Source organism: Onychomys torridus, chromosome 10 (genome assembly GCF_903995425.1).
Source record: "Onychomys torridus chromosome 10, mOncTor1.1, whole genome shotgun sequence".
Classification (NCBI taxonomy): domain Eukaryota; kingdom Metazoa; phylum Chordata; class Mammalia; order Rodentia; family Cricetidae; genus Onychomys; species Onychomys torridus.
The window spans coordinates 69,900,861-69,918,642 of NC_050452.1; the positions used below are offsets into that span (position 1 = coordinate 69,900,861).

Sequence of the window (17,782 nt, forward strand, 5' to 3'; positions counted from 1 at the left end):
TGCGTAGCTAGGGCTACCCAATCCGGCAGAGAACACAATTAAATGACTTCCTACAGAAGGCATCTGGAGTGCTTGGCCTTCGTGAGAGAGGATTTGGACCTTAGGCAGCTGGAAATGCTTTTCAATCAATACAGTCTGGGCAGGGGTCACTCAGACTCTGCTTATATCCTGTAGAGTTCTTCAGAGGCTGACCTCATCATGTTGACCCAGAGACTGCCCGACATCAGGAGGAGCAGGAAGGAAATGGAAGGGAAAGAGAGAGGCTTGCATTAAGCTGTACAAGTGGATCAGGAGGCACTGATTTCCTGAAGTGTCCATGGCATCTGGCACTATTGCTATTGTGTAAGCAGAAGGTGGTGTGGGTTGGAAAGTCTCTTATTTTTGCTTCTCCTTCACGCTTTCTCTAAATACTATGATTGCTGTCCTTATTCATTTGTTCATCCATTTATTCACTCATTGAGCAACCTGCATGAAGATAAATGGCCTGAATTTATAAGAGAAATATCATCCTCAGTATTGCTTACCTATTATAATTGGCTGTCCACTGTGACTCAGGTAGGACAATAGTGCCTGGCATAGTATTTGGCCTGTGGCTGATATCCTATAAAAAGTGGCTTATTGTTGTAATTACTAAGGAAGAGTGGAAATTTATGAATGAAAGAATAGATTAATAAATACATGGAATAATGAATGGATGCTTTCATGTGTAAGATAATGACTGAGAAAATTAATCAATGAATGAGTTAATATGAATGAACATGACAGATGCTCAAATTGTGTGAGTGGAGAATGAGAACAGTATAGCCTCAAGCCAGAGACCTTAATCCTCTCTTCCACTGTATTCAATGCATTGGCTTCTCCCTTCCCAGAGATCATAGCCCATTTGCAGAAGTAGTGATTCCATAATTCCTGAGTCCATAAAATAGAGCTCAGGGCTTGGTATACAGTGAAAAGAAAGGCTAGGAATAACCCTGGGCTTCTGGCTAAACAACTGCAGGTTGGATCTCAGTTCTGTCACTCAATAGCTGTGCAGCTATCTAGTCCCAGGAGACCAGCAGCCTCCACTTGCTCCTCCATGTGATGAGCAGGAAAACACTCTCTCACCTATCTCATAGAGTGATCTAAGTCCCAGTGAGGACCAAGGAATGTGCTAGCAGCTTATCAACCAGCAAATGCAATGCAAAGGCAAAATTGTTGGAACAACATCGTCAGGCACAGGAACATGATAAAAGGCAAGCCCAACCCAAAGACAAAGTTTAATCAGTGTCCGCAGCCTGAGGAGTTTCCATGTAAAAGAGCCAAGGTTTCTGGTGCAGAAGCAGGGAGAGCTATTCTCTGCCCTGTTCCTAAGTTACTGTCTCCTGATGTCTTCCTGCATCTTCCTCCTCAAGTTCTCAGGGAGTCAACAATGCACTCTTTCTCCCACCATGAAGGAGGAATTGTGGTTGGCTGACAGCATCATAATCCCTGCTGGGGACTAAACAGGAGGTGTGATTTCTCTTCTGAAGCTTTGAAAAACCTGAGTATATTGTAGAAACTCCCGGTGGGCACTAATGCTTATGTCTTGGGAGAGACAGTGGTACTGTGTTGTGAAAGCCTTTCCCCTGGAGCAGTACAGTGATCACCAGCCAGTCTACATCCTGATGCTTTCTCCATACTCTGTAGGCTAGATACTACTGCTTTGAAACCTACCTAGGTGGGCTGATGCAATACTAGTCCCTGGGTAGGGAGTAGGCAAACTCCCCAGAGGATTGCTGAAGGCTAAATCTTATGCTAAGGTTTTTCCCCAGCCTGGTAGGTATCAGTATCTCCCCACCTTCCCTAGAAGGTGCTCACTCTCAGCTCCTGGGACTTGTAGGAATCAGGCTGCGCTGTAGGTGAGCACTCTATTCCCTTGACCCTCACTTTGCCGACATGTACAGAGGTGAGCCTTCCCCTTCCTCCTTCTGGCCAGGTCAGCTCCCATAAGATCCACTCATGATTGAGCAAAATACTGTGAAGGAAACAGGCAGGTCTGTCCCCAAGGAAGGATGTGCAGACAGAAGCCAACTCCAGCCATCTTATGGGAGCTAACATTTGAGCCTATATCCATCTCTCTGAAGTCCCTGAGCCACCCAAGCCTATACTTACTGCTCTGATCTCAATGTTAGGAGAATCATTCTAGTGGTTGCCATGTTTTGGAAAACAAAAGAAAAAAAATGACCTTGTCTTTTACACACTTTGCGTTCATTCAGAGAAAACCAAATCATTTCACAAACAAACATTTGAAACTCCAGTAAGTTAAGGGAAGACTCATGAGAGGTGGCATTGATTTCATCTGAGTTAGTATATATATATATATAACCTTGAGTTGTGTTCTAAAGGGCAACTTAAGCAAAGCAAAAAATAAAAATCAACTAAATTCTAGTCTGTCTAAGGGAACTGCATGCAGGAAAGCTGTAATTCTGAGGAGATGGGAAGGGGCTGTAGCTCAGAAGAGGGAGGGAGAGCCCCACAGTGCCAGGTCTGTCTCCTCATGAATAAAAAGCTCAAATAAAGATGTCATTTACCTGTGTCTTTAGAAAAAGAAGAAAGTGATGTATTTTCCTGGAGACAATGGGGTTGAAATAAGATAATCCAAATTTGTCTCCCAGAATCAACCAGAACCAATCCTTTCCAAGCTCTTTGATGGCAGAACTCAACTTCCCTACCTATATAATGGGAATAATGTTTCTTATAATCTGACTGTATGACATTCACCCAGTGGAAGGATAGGGAGCTCAAAAAGACATCCAAGAACTTCCAGTCCTCCATCCTTACATCTGAAGGACTCAAATTTCCCATGGGGACACGACTTCCCCCACTACTCCCAGCCCCAGTCCCTCAGCACCTATTGGTCCTGCCAAAGTCACCTTGACTACACATCTCAAGTCCTGTTGAGCTCCAATAAAAAGGTGATTTGAGAATCTTTTGCCCTCCTCTATTTCTCAACATCACAATCACAGAAAGGCTCAGGCTTTGTGGCACAGTGCTGATCCACCAGGACAGACAATCTGAGTTTGATTACTCTTAGTATTATCCCTCTCCCACCTGTGGTGCACAAGCATCCAATCACAGGACAGGAGGCTGCCATGCAGAAATTTATCACCAAGTACAGAGAAACTTCACTGAGAAGGTTGCGCTCTTGACTCAAAGGGAACACCATCAGACCCTGGCGTGGAAATGCTGTACTGCCAGATTTCTCAGACTGAGTTGCAGACCCAGTCATCTATTCTCATAACATCTACCAGTACCAACTGTCTCCCAGCAACAGTGCTTGGAGCTAGAAACTGGACGCCTAAGAAGCTCCTTGGAATAATTTGCTCATAGTCTACCCTCTCCAGGGAGCATGCTTCTAGGGGCTTATATTTACATTTGTTTTGTTTAGGGATACAGAGGCAAGTCATCCCGCAGACACAGTATGATAACAGCAAGCATTATAAAAGAAGGGAGTGCAGAGCACCCTGAAAGATCAGGGCAGCAGGACAGGATCAGGCATGACCACTACCAAATAGAATTAGCTCAATGAGGCAGTGTGGGAAAGCTCATAGCTGAGGCAAAAGTTTTATTCGTATGAGATGCTGCACACCGGGGGTAGACTGACTGGTGCCTTCCTGGAAAAAGGTAAGGGTCAGGAAAGTGAAGTTAGAGGGAGTCCATGCACATTGCTGACAAAATCACCAAGGATCCTTTGAGATGTCAGTCAGTGTCTGTGAGAAGTGACTTCATGGTTGGTGTACCTTTGACCCTATGTTGACATAGATACTTCCGGGTACCAACTCCAGCAGAAAAATAAATAAACAAAGTCGTTGTCCTGAGTGAAGGGAAGGCTTGGGAAAATGATGTGGTTCAAGAATGGAGGGAGCTATGACTGCTGCCTGACTGAGGGATCTGGGGGTCAGCGCCCCAAGTCTGCTCCTCCTGTTTCTCATTATGAGAGTCCTGTGTGTCTGAATGAAACGTGCAGGGGTGAGAAGATGTGACAGAAGCTTGGTCATCTTCTCTGTCCTTTGCTCAAAAGATCACTGGCATGAAGACCAGGAGCAAAAAGAAATGTCCAGGTAACACGGGGCTCACATTCTTAGCAAGCCCTAGCTGGGCTAAGGTGGAAGCCCTCTCTTTTTGTTCTCTAGGGAGATCTCTAGGCTTGGAGCCACCTAGGCCTGCAGCTGTTGAGTTTCACTGTGTCTGGGGCAGGGTATCCTCCTTCATTTGCCTCAGTTTCCTCATTTAAAAATGCAAATAAGACAGGGAGCTCTATGAGGTGGGGGATGACTAAGATTCCATGGACCACACGGAACACCACGCAGATAGCTTTTATAGTTGCCACTTTGTGTTGTGAGCATGATAGGGACCTGTTGGAAACCCTGCACATCCCTGAAGGTCCCCGCTCCCTTCCCGTCCTTTCTTCTTTCCATGCCTGCCCACCTCCTAAGTCCTTCCACCACACTTGCCAATGCTTCTTACAGAAATAAAACTCACACTAATAAGCAATTAGTAAGGTCATTGTCACACAGAGAGCAGCCGAGGTGCTCCGAGAGGGACGGCGGCTCAGAATGTTTAATTTTATTTCCAACAAGGTATTGACCATCTCATTATTGCCGAACCCAGACCCACAGATTCCATCTGTCTCCCATTGACGTCCACTGCTGATTTACTGGCAGCACTTCAAGGAGCCTGACTGCTCTGAAAACACAAAGCTCCCAAAACCAGAACGAGTTTATTTTCCTAACCGGCAATAACTATGCTTAACTCTAATTTGGCGTGAAGAGAGCCGGATGGCTTCAGCGAGAGCTGCCCATTGTTAGCATGAATTACAGCCCGTGGTCTGCAGGGCTCACCTCCTTGAGGCACAGCTATGGAAGGACTGGGTGTTGTCACGTGTCAGCGGAGTGACAGGTGATGTGCAGAACACAGATAACAGGAACTTTCTGTTGGGGAAGAACCGGAGACACTCATAGGCTGCTCGAAGCTAAAGGCTGAGCTTCCTTTTAAATATAAATGGAGTCGGGATTATTTCACATGCCCTAAAATCCACCAGGTTCAAAATATACAATTTGATGGCCTCTCAGCAAATTTACCAGGCTATGTAACCACCACCACAAATCAGCCTTTAGAACATTCCCCTCATCCCCAGAAGATGCTTCATGTTCATTTCATGTCAGCTCCAGTACCACCAACACCCCCCCCCCCCCCCCCCACCCAGCCCCACCCACCCCCACTGCCACATACCTACCTAGGCAACTGCTGATCTACTTGAGCCTTCCCTTGACGGTTCACAGCAGTGTTTACATGGCCTTTGTGCCTGGCTGCTTCCTTTCACTCAGTCTAATGTCCTAAGGCTGCTGGTGTGGCAGCATGTATAAGAGTTCTTTTGTTTTATTGCAAAACAGCATCCTGTTTCACGAGTGTACCCGGATGTGTTCTAACACCAGTTGATAGACTTTTAAGTCATTTGCCATTTGGCTCTTGTAACTCGTGTAGCCAAGAACACTGGTACACGGGTCTTGATGTAGACATTTGTATTTCTTTCAGGTGGACCTAAGGGTGGGACGTACTGGTGGCAGTGTTGATTTGTGCTTCCCTTTTTAAGAGACTGTCTCCAGCTCTGGATGCTTCCACTGGCATTCCTTTCCTCTTGGCTCCTCAACAAAAATGCCTGGGGTTCTGACATGGGAAGCATACCATTCACACCTCTCTCTATAGCCCAGGATGGGGAACACAAACATGAGATGCTCCTCTCATCCCACAGCTCTTATTCTGCAAGAGCAGTGAAGGCTCTGAGCCACAAAGTGCACCTTCCAGGAAATAAGTAAAGCCTATTTTCTTCTTCCTTCTGTTTCTAGGCTATATGGCTTAGAGAACACAAAATACTACTGAGTTGGAAGAATAGGACTGTTACTTCCAACGGTTTTCCTGGGTAATGGATCACGAATTAAGTTTTACAAAATTTGTTTACACCTTCTTTTTAATCCTCTGAGGAAGATTAGCTCTTATTTTGTCACAATTTAATTAATGACAGTTTGGATACCTACTAAGTGCTGAGCACAGAAAGTTGGATGTGGGCAAGAAGTTCAAGTGTGTAGCTAGTCCCACTAATGACAAGTCAGTATCTTACAACTATGTTGTATGTGTGGTTCAGAAAAAAAGAATTAAGTCTTTTCTTTCCTTTTGCTCACATCAATCCTGTTAACTAAGATTCTGACAGAGCAGAAATAGAAACAGAAACTTGAACTTGGGTCTGACCTGTACTTAGAGCTCCTCTAGATATAAACAATAGATAGATCCTGGTACATTGAACTTGCAAAACAAAATACTAAAGACTTTGGCACATCAGGGAATGATTAAGAAGGGAGCTCTGTGAGGCTGTGTTCCTCTTGGGTCCCTAAACTTGAGAGAGAATGGAATTAGCTTGCACTTTGCACCAGCCCCACAATATAAGCATGAAGTCATGAACACTATTCCAACCTTAGAGTTGGGAAATATGTGGCCCCAGAGCAACGAAGTTCATGGTCTAATCCAAAATGTGCCACTTCCCAGCAATAATTGTTGCTGGCCTGAGTAACTCCCACCATGGTGCTGTGCAAAAAGGATAGCCAGTGGTGTTGGTAGATGTCTAACAAACAATTCAAGGGGGGGAGTGGTAAAATGTGTATGTACCTCTACAAGCATACATGTTCCCATACATTTCACTATTATAAAAGATTTACAGAATGCAACCTACAAATAATAATGAAATATGCAGTGCTCTTTACTGTCAATGCCATATAGCTAATTGATTCCCCCAGAGTGCCTTCATCGATCCACGCTGAACTCATATCCTTAGCAAATCTATGGTTACAACTGACAAATGAGTATAGATAGCTCTGACATCAATATTCCCTTTCCAATACAAAGGAAAGGGAGTTTTCCCTTATGTTAATAAGTAAAACAATAAGGGGACCATGGACACATCTCAGAAGTTCCCTCATTCATTGCAGAGTCGTCAAATCTTCCCTGAATTCAATAACAGTTTTGAACACTGTCGTTCATCTTTTCTACGTTTGTGATAGTGACTACAGCTATAGCCATGGCACATTTGAAAATTAAGACAAGTTCATTAATGGCTTCTCTACTATGTTCTTGGTGTGCAGTGTTAAGAGAACCAAACCCTGCTGTGGAGCATGTGCTGATTTCTGTGAATGTCCTACTCTGACCCATGCTAAGCTATCAACTTGATATCACCAAATGCAACGCTGAGAAGGAATGCATGGGAGCAAGTTTCCACCTCTGAGAGATGAGATGTAAATGTCGTCTATCTAGCCTGAGTGTGATGCCTCGAATAACTGGGAGTGATTGTTAGAAAGAGATGAATCCTGTGGGCAGATTCAGAAGGGAGAGTGCTGCCGAGTTTCAGCTGTGGCTGCGGTTACTAGGAGAACACTCTCCTGCTCTGCTCTTGTCCTGGCTAGTGTCATCTCCTACTTGTGTTGTTGCAGTTATCTCAAGACTCCCTTTATCACCTGTCTCATGGGCTTTCTGTTACTGTAACAAATACTAAGGCGACAAAATCTGAAAGGAAAGTTTCCTGAGCTCACAGGTCTGAAGGCTGTTAAGTCCAAGAGCATAGTACTGTATCCAGTGAGAGCTTTCTTGCTGCCTCAGAGCATCATCAAGATCATTACATATCAAGACAGAGCAAATGTGCTGGGTATCTTTCTCCTTATAAAGCCACCAATGCCATTATGTAGTCTTACAGCCATTGCCTGGGCTAATACTAATTATAAACCAAAAGTAGCATCTTCAAATACCATTATCATATAAGTCAAGGGGATTAATATTCCAACACATGAACATTGGGATGCATACTCACACAATAGCATCCTCCAGTGACCATCTGCTCTTCAGAAAGCAGTAACTGGATCCTGTGGACACATGGTTGATATTCTGTGCCTTGGTCTAGACACTGCATGGACTGCTAATTTATTTGGAGCCTCACTCTGCAGTCTTTTAGTGACTACAGAGCCTATTACCCACTCTGATTGTTTTAGAAACTCTCACACTGTCTTTCCAGTATTTCACTGAACTTACTCCAGGTCAGCCATGTGGGCCTCTCTGCCTGATCCACTACTACCTATACAGCTTACTTGGTAGTTTTGTCTGCTGGACCTGGATGCTCTTCCTGCACAACCATGGCTAAGACATGGGGCCTTTTCCCATCCTCACCCTCTCAGGCCCACTGTCCTCATGCCACAGAATATTCCTACCTTCCTTCCAGCTCCAGCTGGCTTCCTGGTACTGTTCTTTTTGCACCTGACCTGTGGTTCCTTGAGAGTACCTAATCATCTTCCAATGTGTCCTCACATCTCTGGTCTTTCTACTCACAGTTATAGACAGCCTATTCTAGGGACAATAGTCCCCTCTGCTTCATTTCAGGGAAGACGTCCATCTTTGTTCTGCTCACTGCTGCATTCTAAGCACTAACAGCTCCTCCCTCACAGTACAAACTAAAGAGGGAAAAGGTTTTTGAATGAACTTTGATAAAGATTGCAAGCCTGACTATTTATTGAAGACTTAATCTATTCCAAATGCTATTCTAAGCATTTTGCATGCATTATCTCATTTAATGCCAATAGTGTTCTCAAAACATAGCAAAGGCTGAATACTTCCAGTGCCAAATGATGCTATTAAAAAGCCCTAGAGAGGCACAAATGGGGGTGGGGGAGAGACACATTATAATGATTAGCTTCAGCTCTGCCTTTCCAGGTTTGATTACCTTTTGATAATGGTTTGAAATCTAGTGTCGCCAGACACATGGTGAAATGGATCTGCTTGCAAAGCTCGTCAGAACCAGTGTGGGAAAGGAACCGATACAAAGAAAGATATACAAATTCCGAGGGCACTCTGGGGTCCTGGCCACTCTCCATTTCCATGAAGCCCAATATAATAAAGTTGAGGGGGGGGAACAGTCTTTGAGACAGATGGGTCTGAATTTGAATCCTGCAGCAGTACAGCTGTGCGGCCATGTGCAGTGGTACAGCTGTGAGGCCATGCACAATATGTGTTGCCTCTCTGTGCTTCTCTTTCTCCATCTGTAAAGTAGGAATGTGACTTAGCAAGTAATGCTATAGGTAAGAAAAATTGTAAACTGCCGTTCAAGGTTCAGTGTATTCCTTAGCTTTTATTGCAGGGACCCAATTTATTTTTTATTAATTAATCAATTAGTTTTTTCACAGACTGATCACATTTTCCCTCTCTCCCTCCTCTTTTCCAGTTCCTCCCCTAGCATACCCTCCTCCCCCTCCATCCACTCTGTCTCCCTTGCCTTCAGAAAAGTGCAGGCCTTCCATGTATTTCAGCCAGCCATAGGATATTAAGTTGCAGCAAGACTAGGCATCTCCTCTCCTATTAAGACTAGGTGAGGTAACCCAGCAGGAGAAAAGGGTCCCAAGAGCAGGCAACAGAGTCAGAGACAGTCCCTGCTCCCTCTGCCAGGAGTCCCACAAGAAGACGAAACCACACAACTTCAACACATGAGCAGAGGGCCCGGGTCAGTCTCATTCAAGTTCTCTGGTTGCTGGTTCGGTCTCTGTGAGACTCCGTGAGTCCAGAACAGTTGACTCTGTGCTTTCCCATGGTGTCTTTGGTCCCTCTGGCTCCCATAAGTTGCCATCCCCTTCCACAGGATTCCCTGAGGTTAGGAACCTACTTTAAACCAACACTTCCTCCTTTGGACTGGTATGTTGGACAGAATTGTATTAAGGCTCAGCCCAGTCACTTTAAACTCTTCCTGTGGGCCAGTCCCCACTCTCAGAGCTGGGAACGTGGACATGCATTAAATCTTTTCGCTGAAAGATAAAGACAGGTGACTTAAGCTCCCTCAACACTCAGTTACTGAGAGGCTCAAACAAGATGTCTGGAACAAGAAGACATGTGTTAAATGTTAATCCATGGACCTTGTAAAAAATGTGGGAAGATTCAGACTGTGACTCCTACTGCTTTTTCTGCTTCTAGAAAGACACTGGGAAAGCCAGATACACCTTGGATAGGCCAGCTATTCACAATGGCTGCCATGAATGTGTGAAGTTCAGGCTATGGAGAAGGAAAGAAGCTCAGTGTTAAGGTTCAGACTGTGGAAGGCCTGTGCTCCATTTCAGGGGAGACGTCCATCTTTGTTCTGCTCATTGCTACATTCTAAGCACTAACAGTTTCTCACTCACAATACAGACTAAAGAGGAAAAAGGTTCAGATGTTCAGATGATGGAAATGCCAAGTTTTAAAGCAAGGCCCCTGTCTACCTCGTGTTGGATGTAAGGGATCAACTGAGATGAGGTGTGGTATGAAGGGGTGAGGGTCCCACAGTGAATGCCAGTGACCTCCAAGGGAAGAAGGTAAACTGAGGCAAGCAGCTTCTGTTGGAGCTTCTCATTTCCCTCATGTGCCTTGATTTCCTTCTTTTCCTTGGACCTTCTGAAGTCAGAAGTGTTGTGTTGGGGGACAGAGGGAAAGCCTGTTCCCTCGTGACTTTCTCTGGAAATTCTTCCTGTTCTCTCGGCATCCACTAGCACTCATATACACCACAAGTCAGTTGTGTCCTTTTATGGGTGGGGGAGGAATGTTACTAGGGTAAACTCACCAGGCACAAATCAAAGAGGCTTTTAGGGGATGTTTTAAAGGTTGTTTTTATGGTATGTGCTGGTTTTTCCATGCTTTCTATTTCGAATATGGGATCTTGGGGGCATGACCAGCTACAAAGTAACTTCTACTCTGAACATATCTACAGGCCTGTGAGAAGGGTAGCCTGCAGCTGTGACTGTGTATGCTCTTGCATACACTGGTGACCATTTGCCACTTTATTCCCTGACAGTCAAGAGAGAAGAGAGAGGAGGAAGCATTCTTGAGCACAAGCCATAGGCTCCTCTCTGTCTTGGTTCATTTCTCTTTTTGCTGAATCAAAACTTAAACAAAAAGAGGAAAAGGGGGGGTTGGGGAAAGGGTTTATGGGGTTTCTTGAAACCTGCCATGGGGGAGTCAGCATTCCTTCCTTATTTTCTGAGTTAGTTTTTCTTTCTCATGTTTCTTTCACTTCCCTGGAGTTACAGTGAGGGACATTCACTTAAAAGACACAAGGAGGCTTGGTTAGAAGTACAAGGAAATCAAGGCCAAATGAAGGGACTGTGGAGGATACAGGGAGCTTTCTCTCCGCCCTGTGTAGTTATTTCCCTTCTCATTTGTAAGTTCGGACATGAGAAAGTAATATACACTCTTTCCCGAGCCCCGGGCTCTGAGAATCAACCTTTCAAGGCCTGACTCTAGGAAGGGAAGAGTTAAGTTTAAATCCCTCCTTCTGCTCTCTCCCTACATCCCAGAAGCAGAGCTGGTCTAACCTAGAACATTCTAGAACTACTCATTGCCTTAGTAAATGAGAATTAGGAGAAGTTCCTATCCCTATCTGTTGATTTTCTCCTATACCAGCATTTCCTCTACTGCTATTCTGTATGATGGGATAACAAAGGGCCCTAATATTTGGAGTCCCAGAGTTTAGGGTGCAAGATACATTTACAAAGGATGACTTCTGCAGGTGAAAAACACTAAGAACTGAGGCATGACTCATTTCAACAGAGAACACAGGGATCTCTCTGAGTCAGGGAAGCATACTTGTGGGGAGGGAAGCAAGTTGAGAAAGAGAGCTACCTGCTGACTATAGATAGGTCAACACTTAATGCAAGCTTCCTTGTTTCCAACCCATCTCATTTCACATCCTCAGCAATGAGTGCGCAAAGAGCTCAGGAAGACTAACCCTCTTCTCTGTGAAAAGATGGCATCTAATATATTTCATTGTTAACACAATAAATGTTTGTTGTTGAAGGCTCTAGGCTAATTGTTAGAGCAGCAGTAATGGGCTCAGACAAGAAATAATCTAATATTCAGTCACTAGTTGGGAAATATTTGGCTGGAAGAGGGCACTGGGGTTTGCTTCCCACTTCATTCAGCTGAGGAAAAACATCAGGCTTAAAGGATGCTGGTACTCCCTTGACTCGGAGACAAAAAGGAGAGGTTTGAGATCTGGGATGGGGTAGGTTCTTGGGAGTCATAACAGTCATCACGGGGAGAAAAAAAAAAAAAGCAAGTACTAATCCAGCCAACAGGCTCAGCATTGGACATGCACCTAGAGGAGAGGTTATTAGAAAGGGAAAATGACTGAGAAGACGTGAAGAATTAGAGGTAGGCAAGGGAGTAAAAGAAAATGGATCCATAGCCAGGGAAGATATCACAGAATGAAAATGCTTCAACTCACCACGTTTGAGACCACTGAGAGGCTCCACTTCCCTGGCATGGGGGCTGTAAAACAAATCTAAAGAGGTGAAATGATTAAGAAATTTGTGGAGGATCTTTGAGTAGAAAAGGATTGGTGTCGAGATCAATGAAAGGAGCCTTTTAGTTTGAATGAAAGATCAAGGAAGTTTTCATAAGCTGGGGGCCCTTGACTAATGCTGCTGAGTTGTCAGCGAATTACATGTACACACCCCTTTTAGCACAGGGTGTTGGGACTTTTCTACTCCATTCAGCTGTTTATGAATGTGGATTCTTACTGTCCTCTGTTTAAAGCAGAGCCAGGAGTGTGGCCAGGGCATGATTTATAGCAATCCATCATGAATGACACAAATAGCCAAATTCCCTGGGTTTGTTTTGTGTTTTTCTTGTTTATTTTTGTTTGTTTGTTTTTTGAGACAGAGTAAACTAGGTTGGTCTTGAACTCACAGAAATCTACCTGCCTCTGCTTCCCGAGTGCTTAAATTAAAGGCACGTGCCCCAACACCTGGCCCATCCCTTGGCTTTATAGGCAAGGTAACAGGGCTCAGAACTCTTGAACTAATAAATTGAGATGATGCAGGTCAGTAGAATAGTTAGAGTTCTGGACTGTGTCATGCAATTAATCTCTCACTCCCTTGTAGTTGGCTGTCCCTGGAATCATAGTCCAGACTAGATATATTCAGCACAGATGGGAGGTGCTAGACCTCTGAGTAATATCCCAAACTTAAAGCTATTTCAGAATAGGAATTTAACTTACAGTGAAGTTATTTACTCACTTTCTGCTCTAACTCTACTCTTAGGTAGAGCAGAAACTGCTCCCATCATTGGTTAATTGTGATTTCCTGGTATGCCAGGGCAAATAAGATTCAGTACCTTATTGCATTGAAGTCTCTGAAAGGATGTGATATCAGACCTTGGGGGTATCCACCTCCTAGCAAATGAAGCTTCCTTCAAGATATGGGGATATGATCTCCTTGCTGCAACTGTATCCGGAGATTGAATGTGTAGTGTAGTGTAGTGTAGACATAAGCACTCACTCTATCTTCGTTGGCAGCTCAAACTCTGCTTCAGTGCCAGAAGGGAATAGAGCAGCCCATGGTGGTGGTATGTCAACCTGATGATGGGACCAGTTCACATACCATGATCTCCTTAGTACAAACAAGCAGAGGTTCTTACCCAACTCTCATGTGGCCTGTCCATTCCCCCTATCCCTCAGATGCCTGGGTTTGGGTTCTATGCAGAGGAGTTACACATTTTAAGGGAAGATATATCTAACTACAGGACTTCAGTAATTAGAGCCCTGAGTCTTGGTCTCTACTTCTGCAAAATGGGGACAAGATGAGTGTCTATTCTGAAGCTTTTGAAGATGCAATCAGCTCACAAAGGGAAGTTTTTGTAGGAGGAGAGGTGCTTATTGCCTAGTGATATGATTCCCACCCCTTCTCTCTGAATGTGGTTCCAAATGGATGAATTTTCAAGATATAGATAGATATAGATGTATATATAGAGTTCCATAATTAGAGAAAGGTGATGGTGAGGATGGAGGTGGTGGTGAGGATGGTGATGGTGGTGATGACAGTGGTGGTGGTGATGGTGAGGAAGGAGATGGTGATGGTGGTGATGGCATGTACACAAGAAAAACAGAAATACAGAGACAAAGACTGTTAGGCATTGGCTCTCAAGTTTGTAGAAGCTGGCAAGTCTAAGATTACCAGTCTGTCTCAAATTTGGAGATTTAGGTTAACAGTTGATACTGTCATCTTGAATTCAAAATTCCTCAAGGCATCAGGTTGGTGACTGACAGCTTTTCCTGTGACAGTTTTGATGAAGAATTCCTTCTTTAGCATGTCAATCATTCTTCTGTCATTGTAACAAAGTAGCTGAGATCAACTGTCCAGGAGGAATGGCTTATCGGGGCTGATGGTGTCAGAATAAGCAGTTACTAGTCTCCTGGCCCCACTGCTTAGACCTGGGATAGGACAGTAGATCATGGCAGGAATACTCAACAAAAGGAGGTCTGTTCATCTCTTGGAGACTGGAAAGCAGGGAGAAACAGGAAGGAGATGGGGGTCATAATATCCTCCTTGAAAGACACACTGCCAATGACCTAACTTCCTCCCACTAGGTCTCACCTCCTAAGGCTTCCCTCACCTCCCTGTAGGATGATAGGATGGTGGAGAAGCCTTTCACACTGGGGCCCTTCAGATCCAAACATAGCGCTCAGGAACATGGTTTTTACTTAGGGCCGTCAGCTTTTAGAGGATAGGGCACATCATATGACTCATCCGCTGGACTCAGAGTCCACTGAGAGCTTGGAAATGTTAATTCCAATGAAGAAACACCTTCACAGTAGCATCTAGACACCATGACCAAGTTAAGTTGACACATAGAATTAACCATCTCATCACAGGACTGGGAAGGGGTAAGTAGGAGAGGGTTAAAAACCACAGCCTCTCATTGTGGTCAGTTGATTATGAAGTAGATTTTCCTCTCATGCTTCTCTGTGAAGGCTGCCAAATACATCTTCAGGGTCCAGTCTACTATGAGATAGTAGGAAGTGAATGGTAGGGCTCCATGAGCTTGAGAAAATGCAATGTATAAGTATATTTGAGGAGTTTAGGGAGATAGGTCCATGCTTAAAGTGTGTGCTGACACTGCAGAGCATTCAAGTTCGGTTCCTAATAAGCAATCAGGCAGCTGACATTTGTAACTCCAGCTCCAATTGATTCAACACCTCTAACCTCTGTATGCACCTGCACTCACATTCACCTACCTACACATAGACACAAGATTTAAAATAAAATAAATATTTATAAAAGTAAGTGTACTCAAAGTCAAACAAATTAAAAAATGGTGGCAAGTAGGCTGTGTGGCTCTTCACCTTTTTAAGCTGAATGGTGGTGCACGCACGTTGGTAGGTGAGGCCTATGGGGCCTGAAGAATGCCATCCCTGAGATTAGCCTGGCTGCTCAAGAGAGCACTAATCTCTTCCTGTGCTTAGGTGGAGCTGTGTGCAGGAGTTTGCACTTGAAGGAAATTCACGCACACCTCTGTTTCTTCCAAGGGACCCCGTGGAAAGAACCAAGAAGCATCTGGCACTTGGAGGAGTTTCTAGCAACTATTATGGTGATTATTTCAGGGGACCTGGCAGCACAGACACAGCCTACCACAGTAATCACACTGGCATCTCACATAAAATGGCCGGAGGTTAGCGAGACAAGCTGTTTGGATGTTTGCTAGCCTCTGCTGAAAACCTTGGGAGACTTGAACTCCCAGGTATAGAGGGTTGTAGATGGTTGAAACGGGCTGCAGAAAGAGCCTGGCTGATTGGGCTTGTGGGCTTGTAAGACCCCAGTGTTGCTCAAGGGTCATTTCCACCCCTGTGTCTCAGCAGTGTAAGCACCATGTGGAACAGATGGACTAAAACTCCCACATCATGAAACTTACTGTGCAATCCCTGCCGTCAGGTGTGAGCGAGGCAGATGACTGCTCTTGCTTCTTCACACACTGTGCTCAGCACAATGCATGTGACTCCCCCAAGTGTGAGGTGCTGTTTCTACATACAACATGTAGTCAGTTCAATTCTCCAGCAACTCCAGCTTTGCCTGAAGCTGTGCCTGCAGCTGTGCCCCAGGTTTGATTCTGACCTGGCCATCTGGAGGAAGCATCTGGCCATGTAGCTTGAGGGCTCAGTCTCAGAAGACTTCCTCACTTCACATGATAGTCCCAAGCTTCAGGTTGTGACCAACTATAAATTGGGGTTCCCATGATACCTTCTCTGGGTTCAATTAACCTACTAAAACAGCTCACAGAACTGAGGGAAGCACCTTACATACATGTGCGCACTTTTACAAAGGATATTTTCAAGGCTATAAACATAGAGTCGGATAAAGGGATGTATAAGGTAGGATATAGAATAGTCTCATGCACAGAAATTCCTACTTTGTGGAGTTGGGGTGTGCCACCCATCAGACAACCTCCAACCAACATCTGGTAAGGAAATGAGACCCTTAGTCTATCAAGTTGAAAGAAACTACATCTTGTCAAGCATCAGATGTGAGGAGATGAGCTTTCCAATGAGAATCTAGCTCCAGCTCACACATTGACCACAGCCTCAAAGGAGAAAACCTGAGCAGCTGCCTGCATCTCTGTACCCTCTGCTTGCCATCATGCACTTTGGTAGCCATCAACGACTAGTACAGGATGCAGTTTCTAGGAAGGAAACAAAATAACACTAAAGCTCACAAATAGCAGTGGAAAAATCTTGACAACAATGTTATCCAGGAAGGGATCCCTGGCTAACAAGAGCAGAAGCCCGTGCTATACACCGGGCTTCTGCAGAAAGAAAAGGCATTACCACACGGTCAATGATCAAGAGTCCAGAAGCCAAGAAGAAGCTCTGCTCTGACTGCCCAGCGGTTTGGCGGCAGGGTTCATGGAAAGAAGAGAGGAGACACCGCTTGATGATTGGGTGACGAAAAGGAAGGGGCTTTTAGGAATCTTTCACAGGGACCCAGAGGGTCACCATGTCTTTTTAGAAACCACGTGCTTCCTTGCAGCAGAGTTATTTATGCTCTGAGCTGGGAAATTTGAGTTTATGATGTCAAACAGTGTCGCACACTTTTAATTCCTGCAGAAGTGGATCGATCTCTCTGAGCCCAAGGCCAGCCTGATCTTCAGGACAGCCAGAGCTACATAGAAAGGCCTCACATTAAAAGGAAAAATAAATAAAATAAAAGGCCATTGACCCAATGAGCTGGCTTTTGTGCATATCATCTTGAAAAGCTGGTTAACAATTGCCTTTGAGAAGACTCTAGAAGCTTTCCTGAAAAGATACCTTCAAACACTTGAGTTTTTGTCTGGGTGTATGCAGTCCATAGCCATTTTTAACAAGAGACTTGACACATTGCCTAAAGAAGGGGAAACCCCTTAGAGAATTCCAAGAAAGAAAATCTCATGGACTTCCCCAGGGAATAGAAGGGCCCCTGGGAAGTGGGGTATTTTGTCAGGTGGTGAAAGACCAGAGTAAGAGATCGTACAGTGTCGCTCAGTGTGTGTGGCGGCAACTGAAGATGACACCATGACAACAGGCTGTAAGGGGTCTGTCTTGGTGAGTCCTCATTTGGTTAGGGTGAGTCACTGTGTGTGTATTTCCCAAGCATGCCATGAGGGCAGTCCAGATGAGTCCGTGTTCAGTCCCCGGTATGCGTGGTCAGAAGTGCAATGAGTGGTTAAGAGGATCCACACTGCATGTCACTCACCATTGCACAGTTCCTGCAAATGACAGCACCTTAGCAGTGGTGTGGGGCAATGGCTAACCAGTTTGTTTGGCTCTGCCATTTTGCTGTTCTACCCTTTGGGTGGAAGAGAGCCACAGCTTTTCTGAATGAGGCTGACACTGGAGACCCAGTCATTTCCTGGTTGCTCTATGTGGCCTTTCCCTCCACATTATGGATTGTGTGGGAAAGCA

At 44.8% G+C, this 17,782-nt stretch overlaps 1 protein-coding gene across 1 annotated transcript in view; it reads left to right on the forward strand.

Annotated features, from left to right (window-relative positions):
* Clnk (cytokine dependent hematopoietic cell linker) overlaps positions 1–17,782 on the forward strand; it is a 286,854-nt gene that overhangs the window by 175,771 nt on the left and 93,301 nt on the right. Inside the window, exon 2 of the mRNA XM_036200349.1 lies at positions 15,377–15,519. Coding sequence (XP_036056242.1) covers positions 15,377–15,519 — 143 coding nt within the window. The remainder of the gene's footprint in view (positions 1–15,376; positions 15,520–17,782) is intronic.